The 19646-nt window shown below is 35.8% G+C and overlaps 3 protein-coding genes across 3 annotated transcripts; all 3 read right to left on the reverse strand.

The window, feature by feature from the left end:
• LOTGIDRAFT_168171 (hypothetical protein) lies at positions 1-2132 on the reverse strand (the record flags this gene model as incomplete). Its single annotated transcript, XM_009066056.1, has 2 exons — positions 1-280; positions 607-2132. The coding sequence occupies 2 exons, from the start codon at positions 2130-2132 to the stop codon at positions 1-3; spliced, it is 1806 nt and encodes a 601-aa protein (XP_009064304.1).
• A 2780-nt stretch (positions 2133-4912) lies between these two features.
• On the reverse strand, positions 4913-5614 carry LOTGIDRAFT_85685 (hypothetical protein; the record flags this gene model as incomplete). Its single annotated transcript, XM_009066057.1, has 1 exon — positions 4913-5614. A coding segment is annotated over one exon (702 nt), but the record flags the coding sequence as incomplete, so codon positions are not given.
• Positions 5615-11676: 6062 nt separating this feature from the next.
• On the reverse strand, positions 11677-17352 carry LOTGIDRAFT_168173 (hypothetical protein; the record flags this gene model as incomplete). Its single annotated transcript, XM_009066058.1, has 9 exons — positions 11677-11744; positions 12431-12467; positions 13006-13159; positions 14482-14563; positions 15213-15361; positions 15846-16006; positions 16244-16425; positions 16804-16846; positions 17308-17352. The coding sequence occupies 9 exons, from the start codon at positions 17350-17352 to the stop codon at positions 11677-11679; spliced, it is 921 nt and encodes a 306-aa protein (XP_009064306.1).
• Between the last annotated feature and the right edge of the window lie 2294 nt (positions 17353-19646).

Consider the following 19646-nt stretch of genomic DNA (forward strand, 5'->3'; position numbering starts at 1 on the left):
TTATTTCATAAATGTAAGAAAAAACAAGATAAAAATAATCCAAATATGTATGACTCTTGTAGACAGAACATTAGCAGAAGACGAACAGTCAGTAGTTAGAACTGTCAAGTTGTCAGATTGTAACAGTTTGGGGAGATACGTCAAGAAAAAATCTGCTCTACGTCCATTGAGGTGATGTTTATGTTCAGGAGATCCAGTTTGAGGAAAGTAAAGATAATCACGATTTTTATTGGTGAATTCCTTCCATATACCTGGTACTGTTCTTGGATTGTTAGGATCTCTGAAATGAAACATTGTTAGTGTCATTTACTAGTATGCTATTATATTATGGGAGTTAAACGTTTGCTAAACTAAAGTTCCAAGATTCAATCTCATAATGCATAGTATTTTCTGCAGTTAATGTTGTAAGTCGCATGAAAAAACATCTTATGAGGCAATAAATAAGGATCACCTTTTCTATGGACTGTGTGCCTTCGCGAAAAATCTTAAGTTTATGCCATCGTACTGCCAAATTGCGCCTCATTACCCACAGAATAACGTTGACCGTCTTCATATCGCACAACCAGGAGCAGAATAATAGCAAGTAAAAACACACAATATGCTTACCCTTTTTTAGCAAAGTTAGTCCAATAATCCATGACGACTTTTGAAAATGGTTGACCAACTTTGGCAATTTGAGGTGTTACAATTGATATTGATGAAGGAAATCCAAAGACGTACGGTATTTCTCCAGCGTGGGTAGCTCCTTGGAGCCATTCGCTTCCAGGTGGTTTCCAAGGGTATTGATGATTAAATTCATATTGATAGGTTCTGGTTTTAGTGTTGTTTAAAGCATGATTCATCGTGTCTTGTAGTGCTGGTATAAAGAATAAACTGTCAGTAATAAAATCACAAGCCTTTTTAAGATTGTAGTTCATGTCATTGGGATTTTCTGCGTTTGTATAGGCGAAAAAAGCTCCATCCACTGCGTCATTGAGAGATTTTGCATCTGCAGCATATGGTTTTATCTGAGTTTTAAGAAACGATCTAAATATTTCCGGGAACATAGACGTTGGTGATCGTTTAATGTGTTCTGTGACAAGGGCATAAAGTGTGATCATAAACAAATGACCATCAAAGCCGTTCGATCCAATAATCATATTGTAGTCTTGAAACATGTTTTGGGCATTATTTGTTTTTAATGATGCTACTGTTTTGGAACTGATAAATTTGTCATCCAGGACAGGGGTCCATTTTACATCTAAAGACTGTATTGATACTTCAGCTATTTTGGTGTCATTTTTGACACCTTGTAAACATTTTACAATCGTTTGAGAGTTAGAAGTATCACAATCAAATTTTTCTGCGAATTTTTTAGCATTGTCAAATGCATCTGAAGCTGGAACAGTTGCCCAAAAAGCACTTGCTGCACCACTCTCGGCTATGGCGTTATGAAAAAGTCCCTTGTTTCCCGGATACAGAGTTTGGAATGAAACACTGGAACCTCCAGCAGATTCACCAAACACTGTTATTCTTGAGTCATCGCCACCAAAAGAAGCAATATTGTCTTTTACCCATTTGATAGCTAGATGTTGATCCCAAAGACCTGCATTACCTGGTAGCTCTTTATCTCCAGTGGACAAAAATCCAAAAGGTCCTAATCTATAGTTGATGGTTACAACTATAACATCCCCGTACGAAGCCAGGATTCCACCATCATACGCTAAAGATGCACCGTGGATAAAAGAACCACCATAAATAAAAAGCATGACAGGATTTTTCTCGTTGCCAACAATTTTAGGAACAAAAATATTAAGATGCAAGCAATCTTCTCCAGTTTTATTTAAATTCTTCGTGAGGGTTAATTTATCACTACTTAAAGTTCCCTGAGAACACGGTAAACCATATTCCGTGGCGTCATACGTGCTAGTAAACTTTGCATGTGGCACCGGTTTTTGAAATCTCAGCTCACCCACTGGCGGCTCTGCAAATGGTATTCCAAGAAACTGCGTTATAACTGTGACTTTGCCATCAAATGTTACTGTTCTTTGGCTTCCTTTTATATTTCCCAATTTTGTGTTAACTATAGGATCGGCTGTATAAGTAATTTGTGGTACAACCACCATCATCACTATCACCAGTCTTAACATCATGATGGTTATCGGAACCTTAAAAATTGAATCCAGATAACTAATATTTTCTACCCTTTATATAAGAACGTTTTGCCCGCTTTTCAGTAATGTAAGAGTCCTTGAGTTTTGAACTCAGGGCACTCCGTTTTAAAAGTGGTTTTTATCAACATTTTGTCACAAGTTAACTACAGATATTCCAAGCAACAAATTTGAAGCGATGCAGATATAGGTAGAACATCACTAAGAAACAGGGCTGTTCTTACTTATCTTAAAGCATTCGTAGGTATATAAGTTACAATACAGAACTTTGGCCTTATGGACGGTATAACGGGTTAGCATCATGATTCCTTTTACTAAAAGAAATTTGCTGAAATCAAATAGATGAAAATAAATCGTTCAATATACAGAGGAAATCATAATACTGAACCTACCTGCCTTGGTTGTTTCTCCTGAGTGATATATCAAAGCTTAAAATTTATGACGGCGTCTTATCTTCGTTGTATGATGACAACCTAACTATTTGTTATCAATATTAGTGATATGTTTGTCACGGGATCACAGTATGGGCATCTTAGGGTGAGGAGAGCGGGGATTTTTCCCCATGTTTCAAGATTTCAACAAAATTAGTATTGATGCTGTCGAGTCAGATTCAACGAAATAAATTACTACATCCACAGACGAAGTTTTCGACTGACAATGCAGAGACTAGTCGACCGTTGGCATCTATGAATGCGGAGACTATCAGGCTGTTAGAATCATTCAATGCACAAATCACCCGATTGTTGGCAGAGAGCATTCGCACAGACCATCTGTTCGCATCTTTCAATGCACGGACCAAATGCAGATAAAACTCGACAGGTGGCATCAGTAAAGGCAAAGACCAACCGACTGTTGGCATCTGTCAATACCAATTTCACCCGACTGCTGCCATCTTTTAATGCGCAACTTGTTGGCATTTTTAAATGTAGAGACTACCTGTTGGCATCAGTCAAGGCACAGACAGTTAACTTTGTATTGCATTTGAGTAAAATATATTGATGTTTCAAAATAAAATGTTATATTTCATAAAGGACAACAAGCCTGAATTTTTTTTTATCTCGTTATCTCTTTTATATCCGACTATTTGACGTATACAAACCATCCTGCCCACGCGATTGATCCAAATCAAACAAAACTATCTGGACACAAGATAAGGTTATGTGTTTACAGTATTAACAAAAGGTTAAAATCCAGAAGCTGTAATAACCAAGCTGTTAAAAGTACGTTTTGAAAATGAGCTTTCTAGATTTTCCGATAATTTGCCATGAATGTTGCATCCTATATCGCTGAAATCAACAAAACCAGAAGATCAGAATAAATTACCATCGATTCATTTATATGACATCAAAGTTAAAGAAACATGTTGTTCATTCAATAAATCTAAGCAAAACCGAGATTAAAATAATACTGATATTTATGATTCCTATTGTAAGGCCAATAGCTGATGATGAGCAATCGGTAGTTGTCTTGTCAGATTGTAAGAGTTTAGGGAGATACGTCAAGAAAAACTCCGCTCTACGTCCATTGAGGTGATGTTTATGTTCAGGAGATTCAGTTTGAGGAAAGTAAAGATAATCACGATTTTTATTGGTGAATTCCTTCCATATACCTGGTACTGGTCTCGGTTTGTTAGGATCTCTGAAAAAGACAAATTCACACATTCTACCTAAAATCAAAGTCAAGTGACAATAGCACAGATTGGATGCAGTCGACAAGAACAATTTTATTTGGACCCATCAAAATTCTGAGACCATTTTAACTAAATATCTAATGTTGCTGTGTTGCTGAGTAAATTTGAAATCATTAAGGACACAAATTTTTCACATTTGTCAATAATCTCGTGATGCGGACCATAGAACTTTTCAACAGAGACGTCCAATTATGACAACATGTAAACTTGCATTAGAAGTTCAGACGGCAAGAGTTTAGATCTGTAACTGAAAAATCCTCTTATAAAATATAAGATCGGTCAAAACGACTGTTATAGTTTCCTCCAGCATGGAATCAGATTGTGATTCTTTTCTTGATATAATTTTTGAAATATTTTAATGTTATTAAAACAAAATACTATTTACGTACCCCGTTTTAGCAAAATTGGTCCAATAATCCATGACGACTTTTGAAAATGGTTGACCAACTGCTGCAATTTGAGGTGTTACAACTGAAAGCGATGAAGGAAATCCAAAGATGTAAGGTAATTCTCCAGCGTGGGTAGCTCCTTGGAGCCATTCGCTTCCAGGTGGTTTCCAAGGGTATTGATGATTAAATTCATATTGATAGGTTCTGGTTTTAGTGTTGTTTAAAGCATGATTCATCGTGTCTTGTAGTGCTGGTATAAAGAATAAACTGTCAGTAATAAAATCACAAGCCTTTTTAAGATTGTAGGTCATGTCATTGGGATTTTCTGCGTTTGTATAGGCGAAAAAAGCTCCATCCACTGCGTCATTGAGAGATTTTGCATCTGCAGCATATGGTTTTATCTGAGTTTTAAGAAACGATCTAAATATTTCCGGGAACATAGACGTTGGTGATCGTTTAATGTGTTCTGTGTTAAAAACATAAGTATTGACCATAAAAAAGTGACCATCAAACCCGTTCGATCCAATGATCATATTGTAGTCTTGAAACACGTTTTGGGCATTATTTGTTTTTAATGATGCTACTGTTTTGGAACTGATAAATTTATCATCCAAAACAGGAGTCCATCTTATACCTAAAGAGTGTATTGCTACCTCAGCTATTTTGGTGTCATTTTTGACACCTTGTAAACATCTTACAATCGTTTGAGAGTTAGAAGTATCACAATCAAATTTTTCTGCGAATTTTTTAGCATTGTCGAATGCATCTGAAGCTGGAACAGTTGCCCAAAAAGCACTTGCTGCACCACTCTCGGCTATTGCATTTTGAAAAAGTCCCTTGTTTCCCGGATATAGAGTTTGGAATGAAACACTGGAACCGCCAGCAGATTCACCAAACACTGTTATCCTAGAGTCATCGCCACCAAAAGAAGCAATATTGTCTTTTACCCATTTAATAGCTAGATGTTGATCCCAAAGACCTGCATTACCTGGTAGCTCTTCATCTCCAGTGGACAAAAATCCAAAAGGCCCTAATCTATAGTTGATGGTTACAACTATAACATCCCCGTAGGATGCCAGGATTCCACCATCATACGCTAAAGATGCACCGTGGATAAAAGAACCACCATAAATAAAAAGCATGACAGGATATTTCTCGTTGCCAACAATTTTAGGAACAAAAATATTAAGATGTAAGCAATCTTCTCCAGTTTTATTTACATTCTTCATAAGGGATAATTTACTCCTGAAAATTTTTTGAGAACACGGTAAACCATATTCCGTGGCGTCATACGTGCTAGTGAACTTTGCATGTGGCACCGGTTTTTGAAATCTCAGTTCACCCACTGGCGGCTCTGCAAATGGTATTCCAAGAAACTGCGTTATAAGTGTGTCTTTGCCATCAAATGTTACCTTTCTTTGGCTTCCTTTTATATTTCCCAATTTTGTGTTAACTATAGGATCGGCTGTATGAGTAATTTGTGGTACAACAACCATCATCACTATCACCAGTCTTAACATCATGATGGAAATCAGGATCTAAAAAATACAAAATAAGCAATTTAAAGTATTATGTTAACCAGCAGACCTTCATTCACGATAATCTAAATCTTTGCTTGACCAGCTCATAGAGTAATAAATTTTAGATATACATATAGTGGTTTGCGAATAAAATGCCCTGTTCTCACACGGCTAAAAATAGCGTCTCAAGGGGATACTGACATTTATGCTTACAGTTATTTGAGGGACATTCTGCTTTGTTTTAGGTAGAATTTTTTTTTTGCTCACATTTAAGTTCGTTATGTTTTGTGAGGGCTGTACGGATTTAAATAAAATAAACGCCTAATTTTAGCGAAATATCTCTGTAACGTATTCTAAAGGTTTCAAAAGCGGAATACACCTTTAACCATGATATCTGTGGTTCAAATAAATGCCCATGTACTTATGTGGGTTGGAGCCCCTTCCCTCAAAATTTCTTATGTTTTTTCTCCCTGGGTGAGACCACCCTAAAGGGTGTTGGCCCGTGGACCTGGTTCAACCATTCCATATGGTAGTTGAATCACTGTTTTGACATTTTATACTATTTGTAAAAACTGCAAAAGGGTCTATATCAGTTTGGATCACGTAACAATATTGACCTAATAAGCCTCTTGACGATATTGTGGTGCATCACCGATGCCGAGCATCAGATTATTTACTTTATATTGTCCAATCGTCTGTGCTTATCTTACTAATGGCTCATCATTAAGTTTATAATCCTTATTCCAGAAGTATATATCCATATAATTATCTAATTTATTAAAGTTTATGTTTATTTTACTCTTCGTTTCCATCCGCTCGCAAGATGCTTCAACCCACCCCAAATCATAATTTAGCAGATCATTGTGTTGGATTGTAAGAGACCTAAATTTTGAAATTTCGGAAACATGCTTTGGATAACTGTATTTGAGCTAAATCAACGTTATTGACGTTATCCCTTTAAGATTAATAAGTTTTTTCGACATGAATCACACACGTGATTAATTAATAATAATGAGTAACAGAGATAATAAGGTGTATGATATGGCTATTAAAACTGCCGACCTTTACAGAGACACATCAGCCATTTCTGCTCTATATGCAATATTAATATGAAGGTAAAAAGCACAAATATAGTGACAAGACTTCTCAAATTATGCAGTTCAAGGGAGGAAACTGATGAAAATACTATTCAAATAATGTTTACAACTAAATGTTTGATGACGTCATTAATCGCGAAGGGCCTTATATAATATATTGTGATAAATGCTGTATTTGTTACCTCTGGCAAGTGGGAAGTTTCCTACTAGGAAGTTGTAATTACCACTTGATTCTATTCGGAAACATTAAAAAAATTAGTACAATCGCATGCGCTCTAGAGAGACATATACTTTATATGCATAATTATATCACGTGTTTCCATTTTATAATTCTGATTGGTTGCCCAATATGACGTCGTATGCCGTGAACTGAAATAATTTTAGCAACCCGAGTTCTCTAATAGAAAACACGACTTTCGAGCAAAATTTGAAGTAACGAATCACAGGCATCTGTTTCTATCAATAGTCGACTCTCTCTATAATAGTATATCTATCAATAGTCGACTCTCTCTATAATAGTATATATATGAGAAGGTGGCTAACGCTCGTCACGACCACCTCGGTTTCAGACGATTTTCTACCATTTATCGTAATGAAACATTATACCAACCTTATATGAATCGTTTCATTGAATATTTTCCCTTCACACAAGACCTATTTTATATCTCCATCAGTCTTCCCCTTCATACTAATCTAACTATTGTTCAATAAAAATACTAAAAAAATTTACACCCATCGTTTCAATGTATCTACTTCCGGTTGATTTGGCAGTAAATATATTTCGGTCAATACGATTGGTCAGCTATAATTACCTGTCGAGTAAAAACCAAAGTGAAAGTAAAAGCATGGTTATTGACTATTTTTTTAGTTACTAAGAAAAAAGTAGTTATATTGGTGATTTCCATCCTTTACAAATATATAAGTTATGAAAATAGCAACACAGTAATTTTACAGCATCATTTTCTTTACAAAATAGATAACTTTGAAACGATGGGTGTAAATTTTTTTAGTATTTTTATTGAACAATAGTTAGATTAGTATGAAGGGGAACACTGAGGGAGATATAAAATAGGTCTTGTGTGAAGGGAAACTATTCAATGAAACGATTCATATAAGGTTGGGATAACGTTGCATTACGGTAAATGGTAGAAAATCGTCTGAAGCGGAGATGGTCGTGACGAGCGTTAGCAACCTTCTTATATATACACTATTATAGAGAGAGTCGACTATTGATAGATATACTATTATAGAGAGAGTCGACTATTGATAGATATACTATTATAGGGAGAGTCGACTATTGATAGATATACTATTATAGAGAGAGTCGACTATTGATAGATATACTATTATAGAGAGAGTCGACTATTAATAGAAACAGATGCCTGTGTAACGAATGCTATGTACCATCTCGTATTTCTTATATTTCACAGAGAGGTAACAAATACAGCAAAAATATTTCGCGATTAGTGACGCCTTCAAACAGTTTAAGCGGACATGCGGGAAACACAACGTTTGATTGAAAATTTGAGTGGTGCAAATCGGTATTCCTGATACATAAAATAGTAAGAAACCGCTTTACACTCCCTTTAAGTGACAAATATAATGGTCGGCTGACTCAAGGGATGGATGTTGAAACTGAATCGTGCATTCTCAGATGATGTTAGGGGAAGTGCGATTCATAGCGATAGAACGTGACGATGCAATTTCTTTGATTTATGGAAGTAAACAATAGGTTAGTTTGCCAGGAATCTGGCATTCTGATTCAGTCAGCTATTTAACACTGATAAAAAATTACAAGTGTGTTTATAAGTAGGCGGTATTCTTTATATATACAAGATGCTAAGTCGGTTAACTTATTACAGTAACATCTTTGTCTATTCTGATAACGAATGGAATATGTCTGACTGACTCAGCGACTCTTAAATTCTTTTTCTAAAATATTTACCTGTTGTCAAATAGGTTTCATCTACACTATGTAAAACTTTTACGAACTGAATATAATGCCTTGACATCATTAGACACTCTTCTCGTGTCACGGAAGTTTGTATATGTAGCGAATATAGCCAGAGATACAGTCAGAGACCCTGTGTAACTTGGTGCTTAAGAGGCCCACCACTGTATTTGATATTGCATAGGCGGCGTCTCCATGGTGTCCGAAGTTTTATACAATCAGAAGGCCTAGCGAAGCCTTTTAGACCTTGTACGCATCGTACTCTCATTATGACTTGCCTCCTTCACAATCAGGTGTAGAAAAGTAGGACGTAAAACTCAACTTATTTCATTTCAGTTCTAATTATGACTTCCTGTAGCAATATTCGTGTTAATATGTTAAATATTTTTCATTATTATTATCTTCCGTTGTGTAAATTGATAAGGTTATATCGGTGTTATACTGACCTTGATTTAAGTTATTCCAGTATTGTTATATCATAACTATAACCATTCTATTTAACACAAATACAACTATACACATGTGTGTTTCTAAAAATAATATCTAAACTATAATGATAAAATGATAAACCACTGTAAGTTGTAGACTATTCACGAGCTATGGACAAGAAGGTGTTGGTAATGTACAGTGTTCATGATATATATTAAAGTAAAGAGGAGGTATTCAAGTGGTTCAATTTAGTTGTTGAGATTGCCAAAAAAACAGACACCAACAATAATTACTAATTATAACGCAATTAAAGGGAGACGGTCGTCGAAGTTTTGACTATCTGGACTCCACTAATTCATTTGCCATCTCTTCCCATGTTAAAACACGAAATCCAACCTTCTACAACTTTTTTCCAGAAATCTCGTTGAAAGCTTGACCAATTCTCAATGTCTCGTAAAAAATTCAATATATGATGACTATGAAAATTTTGAGCTACTAAAATTGAAAGTAGACTACTACCGGTTATACTCATCCGCTTGAGTTTGGCAGTTCACCAAACGACTATTTTTAGCCTTCCGCCTTTAGGTCTCTCATCATCTCACCAAATCTTAAAGACAATGAAATAGCCTGGATTACATTCCTTAAAATGTTTTAGTGGAGTGAGTCCATCTAGTGCTTTGATTGCAAGTGCAACTAAACATTGGTTTTTGATTCCGAAAGTGATACAGAATATGGATAGCTGTATATAGCTGACTTTTGTGTTGGTCCTAAACTAATAACACGTCTTTTGTATTTCATGTTTTGGTTGTATACAACAACACGTCTTTTGTATTTCATGGTTTGATCCTTGTCCTACAAGTTTTTATACGCCCACATTATAATGTATAATATACTAAAAATGTAGAAGGAAAGTGGGCGTATCTTGCTAGGCAACCACTTGTTTGCATTGTTCCTAATCTAATAACACATCTTTGTATTTCAAGTTTTGATCCCAATCTAACAATACGTCTTTTGTATGTAAAGTATAAGTGGTATTTTAACAATACGTGTTTCGTATTTAGAATATTAATCGTAATTTAACATCATTTCTTTTGTATTTCAGGTTCTAATCCTAATTTCACGACAAGAATTTTGTACTTGAGTTTTGATCGTAATCTAGTAATTCTAAATGTATATTGTATATAATGTGTTCCGATTACGTAAAGACATTGTTAAGAGGTTTCTGAATTTTTAACGTGTATCGGGACACTAATTGCGTCAATATGCACCATTCAAATTTTCAATCAGTCGTCTGCGGTTACTGCAATACCACTAAAATTGCGAGTTTTGTGACGTCACTAATCGTGAAGGCCTTATGTAATAAAGCTTATTTTTCGATTAGTGGCGTCCTCAAACGCTTAGTTTTAGTGAATTTGCTAGAACCACAAATTTTTTTCATAATTTTTCTGAAAACTGAAATAGCCTCAAAATAGTACTGTCAAGCTTAGAATTTCTTTGCGTTGCTAAAATAAAAACAGTATACAAAGAATATTCTACAAAAATTATTACAGACAATAAACTATATGAACAACCAAAACAACTAATAGTATTCCATACACAAATATCACTTTTATAATACGACATGTTAAACTGTAAAAGTGATAATTTTTCAAAAAAAAAAAATACCTTACAATGCTGTCTGAATGTCAAAGTATATAAAGATATGTAAGAATATCGAAGGAAAAACGAGAAATATCGCTGAGTAAGAGTATGACGTCCAGAACAAAATCATATTTAGATACTACAGTATAAGAGACAATAGGACAATTATTATTGGTATCATAATGATAATTCTGTACTAATAAGGGAAATATTAGAAATAACGATCATACCAACTGCAATTATACAAATTAAACAAATATCAAACTGTACACTAGAGAGGGTTCAATATCTCATATACCAATACTTATATGTATGTTTCAAATATGGCATTTGTCTACAAATGAGCAGGAGCCTTTCTGTAGTCCGAATTAATGGGCTCTCAATGGCTAAACAAAGACTCTCTTCCAAACATTTTGACCACTACCCTAGTTTGGCTCCCTACCCTAGATTGGCCCCTACCCTAGCTTGGCTCTCTACCCTAGATTGGCCCCTACCCTAGCTTGGCCCCTACACCAAGTTTTCTTAGTAAATATTCAGATTAAGTATTCCGTTTAGCGGACTTTTGTGTCGAATTCAAGATACTGTGAATAAGTAAACCTTACTGAAGAGTAGTAGCTCTTTTCGAACAAATGGAACCACAGGCATCGGATGAAGAATTGGAATGTCCCAAATAGAATGTAAAGGTGTCCCGGATACACATAAAATGGCTAGAAAGCCTTTTTTCTGACCGGATATTCATTTTAGAGTGGTGCTTTTCAGAAGGGTCAATAAACTGCATTTATTAGAAATAAATGTAAAAATGAAATTGTTTAATTCAATGTTTTTATTACGTTTTCATAAGCAATGGGTCTGGATTTTGCTATTAATGGAAATAAACCTACAAATAGAATAAAAATAAGCTTGACGTCCTATTTCGGCTAATAATAAGTAACGCCATGTAGACTATGCAATGAGGCAAATGTAAAATAGGGAAAATAGGAAACTATCTAAAATTGAGATATCCATATCATTAAAGGGACAGATGCTTCATTGTTTTCTTGCCAGTCATGCTTTAGTCTCAGGAACAGGAATTTTTTAACCAAGCCAATCAGTAATATTGTCCACAGCTCACCGTCGAAATTTGAGCCATGGTTGTCTGGAAATATGCGCGTTTGAAGATTTTTAGATACTCTGATTAATAGAAAAGACATTTACGGAAATAGTACGTAAAATTCCTAATTTGAAGTATTTTTAAAGGAATCATGCGATTTCCGTACATGTCTAGTACTTCTGAAGACTATTTCTATATATCCAAGTCTAAGATCAACCCCCCAGAATGTCACAACTGTCCCTTTGAAGTAAAGTGTGAAACGTATTTTTATGTTCAACGTTTCTGCTCTTTTAAGGTTAATGGTCTGGTACATACGCTGCTCTAGGGATAACACGTGTTCTTTATTTCCAATTTGCAGTTTCGAATGGATCTCAGACAAGGGCCGTAACCAGATTAGTTAGGCAATCAGAGGATACTGTTTTGCTCTATGCTACCCTGTTAATGAGTTGAAAAAGAGTAAACAAGTTACTGACCTGAACTTCGTTTAGATCTCCCCTTTCCACATGAATTCTGAAAGAGAAGAAACAGTCGGATAAATTCGATCAATACTATACGTTTTCAAGTTTGTATTCTATTTTGTAATTTTCCCCATTGTATTGAATCACGCAATCAAGAATCATTGGCGATCGAGTCATTGCAGTTGGTATAGAACTATGCTTCTTAAATTTTCCATTAAAACGTTTTATCTATCAGCATTCAGTTGTCCATGCTTCTAAAGAAAATGCTATGTCGTGTATTATATATTACTGAACAAATCGTTCCACATTAAATGTAAGTCAAGGCAGCATTCACAAGCTTTTTTTCGCGAAATCAAGGCATTAAATCAAAACCTATTCATGGAAAATTCGTTTTAATCGTACTCATCCCATATCTCATAAACATACGTAAGCATACCAAGTTTCATCAATATGCGATGAAAACTATAGTCTTTTTCACAATTGTGGATAGACGGCGGGCAACCGAAATGGTGTGACTGCAATCCGTCAACGTAATATAGAAGGCGAATTATAACTGACATCATGATTTTACTACGTAAAAGATTACTTACGCCATCGCAAGCACTTGCGCACAAAGTAAAGACACATTCAAAAGTGAGATACTGCTCGTCATTGATTTGAAATGATCTAAAGTAAGGACTTCTTGTAGATAAACCAGTAGTATCAAATCCTTCAGTTTGATCAAAAATCATACCGGCGCCACATCTGAAATACGAATAATTCATTTATCTTAACCGCAAAGCCCGCAATCCAAAACAATACCAAATAGGCCTAGCAGCTAATAATTCTTTCATATCAATCATGAGTAAGTATTTCATAATGAAATGTGTTATCAGGTGTCTAGAAGAGTAAGCGTACTCTACCTGACGGGTCATTCGCCATTGCTGCTAAACATACACAACACACACATAATGATACAGACGGACAAAGACAAAACAGGGGCTTTATTTACTACTTTAAAATATCAAGGGGGGTAATTGATGACATTTTCATCTGATAATCATTAACAATCAAGGGAGACAACTGATCACAAAAATTTTATGATGCACCATTATATAATATTTAGTCGCGCAGATCCAACGTCATTATATGTTATTGTGGTCTTGTAAAGTACCTGTGTCTATTTCACATAACGTCCCTGTGGTCTCAGTTATTGACCTTCACCTTTGAGTTATCTTTTCATTTCATTTTCATTGCTTATGTCTGCTTTGTGTATTTGTTTGGTTAATATACAATTTGATAATAAAAAAATGCCCGAAAAGTTGAGGTTATGCTTGCGATTGTGTTTTTGATTGCAAAAATTAAACAGTCCTCCGAAAAAAATGAAAAACTACACAAACCAACCACCAATGGATTACCTAAGATATTGGCAAGATATTTTCGACAACTCCATTTTAGTACCACGTTTTCCATCCGAGAACCTTGGTGGATACCTTTTTCTTATTGGCCTATTAAAGAACCACTCGATTGAAACCGATATATATTGTACCGAAACGAACTACTGTGAAAGTTACCCTAACGCTCTGCAACACATCATGGTATTGTCACGTGATCACGTGATACTGGTAATTTAAAAATATTAAAAGCTGGTCGTTCAGGACTACAAGTGTTTGTAAACAAAGCCTATAAAAACAAATCTTTCGTTAGATGTTTATTCAAACCGAAAATAAAATGTATCACTGGATAACAAAGTCACAATAAAGCAGTATATGCGTAAGTGTCCGGCTTTTCTCCAAAAGTCTCTCAATTTACAGACTATATTTAAGTCGCAATATTACTCTCATGCACTTGACAAATCAATGCTAAATACCGGCGGTAAAAAGTCTCGCTCTATAAGAGGCAACGAAATTCACCATTCATTACGAGCTTTACAGATTTAGCTTTATGGGAAATGCCGAATGATAGAAGTGTTCTTCAATACGTTATCGGCAACTCAGGTGTTAACTTGCGATTTCATAGAACACATCAGAAAATTGTTGGCGGAAATGATTAACGATTGGATTAAAATAAAAAATATCAAAACTTACCCTGCTCGAAGAAACTGAAACCGTTTTTTCGAATTCACACCTTCAGCGAAACAAGAAACCGGTTGAAGACCAAGTTCCGATTCTGGAAATAACAATGAATAGTTACTTATTATAAGACTCATTTTGCAAAGCGATGGACATACTTTTCGAAGAAGTCGTCTACGACAAGGACGTACGAAACGACGTAAGGTTCTTACATAGAAATAATATGTAAGAACCAAACGCAGTTTCATTTGCGACAAGGATATAGTCTGTGACTTTTCTTGAATTTTCTGTTTCGAGTTTTTCAACTTCCATTAAGGAAGATAACTACAATTAAGCATATTCGATTTGATCAATTTTTCGAGCAACAAAATTCGAAGACATAACTGAATTATTTTAATCAATCATCACCAAAATGGATGTCGATTTACAAGAAATCAGATTCAATAGCCACTGTAGACGTTTTCAATTGCAAAGATTTTAATTTTAGCAACCTGTCCGGGTTATCTTTCGTCGAAGCTGTACGTAGACAAAGAGGGACTGGATGATAGAGGCTCGATACATATTGATAAGGTCATGTTGATCTGCTGACTATATGCAGCGTGCATATCATATGCAAAAATTAATGTTTATTTCAAATTACAGGAATTATCACCAAATTTCCACCTAAGTGAAAATATTTATCAACTAGGCGGAAATTAAAGTTTTTAATTGAAAATAAAAAGTGGAATCGTCGTTTTTTTACTTACTTGAACCGTCAGTAGTAGCCGAAAGATAAACCTTTCTCCCTCGTCTCATCGTAGTTATCAAATTATCCCCAACATCATAAACATCTAAAGTTAAAGTGGCTTTTATATTCTGTCCAGCATCTACCCTTAATTCGACTGGTGCTAAAATACTGAATTGCAACTTTACGTTACATTTTTTAAACTATCACTTTTATACATTTATGCCATATTTTTTCAGGAAACCTCTTATAATTCCTTGGAGCCTTGCATCAGAGCGCCGTATTTTGAATCTTGACAGTCTGCCCACTATTTGAACCCCCAGTCTTAGGAGGACGGAGCCGCCACTGTTAACTATGCACGGTTTTGAACACTGCTAGATTTATATGAAACGAAATGAGGTTAACACCACCTGTTTATTCCAGAGACAGGGTAACACCATGCCGTGTGCAATGAGGACAATTTTTCCAAGACAATGGGATTACCCACAATTGTCAACCTATTTAGTAGTAGACAAGATGAGCAAATTGATTGTATTAAATGTGTACAATGAACAATATAGACATTTTGGTGTTAGTTTCTGTAGCTTTGAGGTTATGAAAACGGAAAGTTCTTGCTTGCATTCTCAGTCACTCGATATCCATAAGACCAACCTACCCTTTTGTTAAAGAATGTTCCTGAGAATCCTTCATTCCGTTTAAATCAAATGTGCAAGTTACAATACACATCATCGATTTTTGAGTTATATGTTCCTCACTACCGCCTACACCATATCTGATGGATATTTCTATTGTATATACGTTAGTGCTGCCACGTCTCTGAAACATCACAAAAACACTGCTTAAGCGTTTAAGGCCAGACACGATGTCCGATGCTATGTACGGTGTGGTTTGGCGATATATGTTAGAAAAGAGACCAATCATGCACGGACCTGTACCTTGTATATTCGCTTTTTCTATTTTCTACTATATCGATAATTGCGCATCGTACGCCCCACCGGACATAGTTCTGCTTTTAATCTAAAACCTTTAGTAAATCAGCATTTGAAAACTTACAGTAAAGAGACAAAAATCTCCCTTCTGTAAGAAAGTCCCTTGAAGTAAATGCTCAGCGCCATTCACAGACAGGAAGCCTACGTCGCCATTGGCACAAGACGCCACAACACTGATTGGAAAGTCGGACTTGACTGTTACAACAGGATTATTATCAACTAGAGAATCACCACACTGTGGTTCAACTAAAAATGAATAAGAAAGCTTAGTTCTGAAACATGTTTAAGGACAAACTTAGGGAGGAGTATGCACCAGCTTTGAAAATAACAAAAAACAGATTTATCACCAAAAAAAAAATTGAAAAATGATTATAAGATTTGTTCTTTAAATATGTGATGACGTAACCAATCGCAAAATATGCTTTCACAGTAAAGGCTCTCCTCGATTAGTGTCGTCATCAAACAGTCTTAATGGATTTGAAAAGTGTTCGACTTAACGTTCAGTTTTTACTTTGCTTGGAGTCATATTACAAAATACATAGAAAATCGTTGCACACTTGGTTATGTTAACAAAAAGTCCGATTGATCTCGTTGCTTCAAGTTATACATGTAAAACAAACTTACCATCAAATATGAAATCATCAAGAACTTCACCGTTAAGTGAAACCTAGAAATCAAAGCATACCGGAAGTATAATTTGCTCCTACAGTAAATCCCTTTAAATCCAATCTGATTAAATCGCAGGTTTGGAAATTTCGTGTTAAAACGGAACTGTCCTTACAAATTTGAAGTAAAAATTATTGATAACATGAATTTCCTTGTGAAACAGAACGATGGGAGCCCAGACTGCGAAATCTTTTGCATTAGATTGTAAGTTTTTAAGTGAATGAAGTCCTTAGCAGCTCTCTTCCGTCGGATCAACGTGTTTATTAGGTCTCCAAGCCCGATGCCCACTGGTTCTCTCCTTCTCTAACCCTATTCAATATCCTTTTCAGATCAAGGCTTTTTTGGACTATGGACCCCTCGACCGCAACTGTCTAAATGTTTTGCCAGTTTTATGGGTCAGTGTTGGAGAAAAAGCTACATCTAGAAAACTCAAAGTCTAGGGTTAGGTAAGCCCTATCTTACCAGTGATATACAGAAAATGACGAGGACAATAGAAAACAACTCCATCATTTCTCTTTATCTACAATATATTAATATTAATTGGTACTATATTTATTATAATACATTCAATGTACTATCATTGCAATTTATAAAAGTGAACGTGATAATAGTGTGGTAATGATGATAGTGTAATGGTAATAACCATGCAATTGATGGGGATGATTTTGACGAAGGTTATGCTTTTGATGATGGAGATGATTTTGATGATAGGGATGCTTTTGATTATGGGGATGATTTTGATTATGGGAGTGATTTTTATGATAGGGTGATGTTCATGATGAGAGGGTTTCGATGATATGGATACATGTGACGATGGGGGTGACCATACTATGATGATGGGAGAATTTTGATGATTTTGATGTTTAGTATTATTCTAATTAAGCGATGTTTTTGTTGGTATGTGTTATAAAACATTAACGATAATGGCACAATCGAGAAAACACAGTGACCAATTAGCCTCTGCATGTTGACTATTCAAAAATAATGGATGAAATATTTTGAATTGTGAGAAATCAAAGTGGATAGCGTAACTAAATCTCTTACCCTAACGTTGATCAAGATGTTTCAAGTTCTGCACACAGGATGGTAGTTGACAAATCTTAAAACTGTTCAGTCATCTTGGGGTAGCTCGATTGTTGAGTTCTGCACGTTCAGGATTCATGAAAGCAATCGGACGTTCAATAAAACAAACAAGTTGGAACAGAGTTCAGAACGCGTTCCACGTATGCCAAAAATGGTAGGTTTAGACAGAATTCAAAATGGCGGAGAAGAGAATAAATGAGAAAATTTTGAATGTGACATATTCCGCTTCCACACCGTATGATTGAGAGCAAAATTGGAACATCTAATCGAGCGCCACCCAATTCAATTACCAGAACCATAATCTAAAGTGCACGTGCGTCTATTCTAGTCCGAGTAACTGACTGGTATGAAAAACCGATGGATTTGTTATTGCAGTGGTATTTTCTTTCATCATTTGGCTGGAGCCAAGAATGATCCACGTGGAACTCTGAAAATAATTTCCTTAAGTAAAAATGCTCAGACAATTGAGATTTGGGGAGGAGGGGAAAGCCGACAAGCCCCAGAGGTCATTGTGTTATCAATATTGTGTAACAGAGCGTATCTAGAAAATTCTTGAGGGGAAGGACAAAAAGTGTTTCTCCGAGGCGATACACCAAGGGAATGTGGTTGCCAGAGGCCCCACAAAAGTCAAAGGAGTTCATATGGCCTGAGATGAATTTTAAGCATTCAGAGTGCTTATTTACTTCAAAATATGACCTTTCACTGGCCTAAGGGAAGGGCTATGGCCCAAGTATATAATCTGGTCATTTGCAAATATTTTGCAAAAACAATTACCACTATTTCCTCCCTAGAAAATGAAAGAACACGAAAAGGGTAATAGAAAGAAAAAGGTTGAAAACCCCTGGACTATGCGCTCTACAGAACAGCTGTATCTTGAATATCAGCCTCAACAGTTTTCCCAACCCATTAAGCAACCTATTACGTCAGTCTGCCCCCCCCCCCCCACCCCCCAATTTTCGAAAAGCTGGCACCACTGAAGTTCGTAATGCCTGGAATCTGTGAACATGAGATTATCCAATATATATTTAGTGCTTTAGTGAATACCAACTCTTACATGTTGAGTACTAAAAAAACTCGATCCGACTTTTATAGGCACTGCCTGTAGGTGTGTGTAATCTAATGTTTTATTGTGAGACAATAAAAAAATTGTGGTAGTAATATAAGTTTCCTCGGGGTCATTTGTTCGGACCATTAATTTTGACTGTAGATTAGAGTTGAGGCATACAATAAGTCATGTCGACCATTTATTTTCCTATTGTTTAAGGCTACGTCACACGCTCTCGAAATTGGCATCAGATGTAGGCATTCACACTATAATGGAATATCGTATCAATGTCGGGTCATTTGTTAGGGTCATTTGTTAAGGGTCATTTGTTATGCAATCGTTGAGTATTCAGACTCCGTCAAAAAAATGCGTGTGACCATCGTAAGGTCATCGTGTCCGATAGTCTTAGGTAGGCCACACGCCCGCAAAACCCCGCAGTGCCGTAGTGAAGCCATCGCCTTATTTATATAGCAACAGCATCGAGATGGGACCAAATGTTACGTTCACACCACACCTGATGCGTCTGGGTTTGGCAAATCTTTATTCTTACGGAGAGTCAAAATAGCTAAAATATTTTAATTTTAATATCCCTGCGTTTAATAAAGATGACTAAAGGCAGAACAGGACGTTTGAGCAAGCATCTGAACTCACAACTGAATCTGAAGTCTGAAAT

Source organism: Lottia gigantea, assembly GCF_000327385.1.
Source record: "Lottia gigantea unplaced genomic scaffold LOTGIsca_73, whole genome shotgun sequence".
Taxonomy (NCBI): Eukaryota; Metazoa; Mollusca; class Gastropoda; family Lottiidae; genus Lottia; species Lottia gigantea.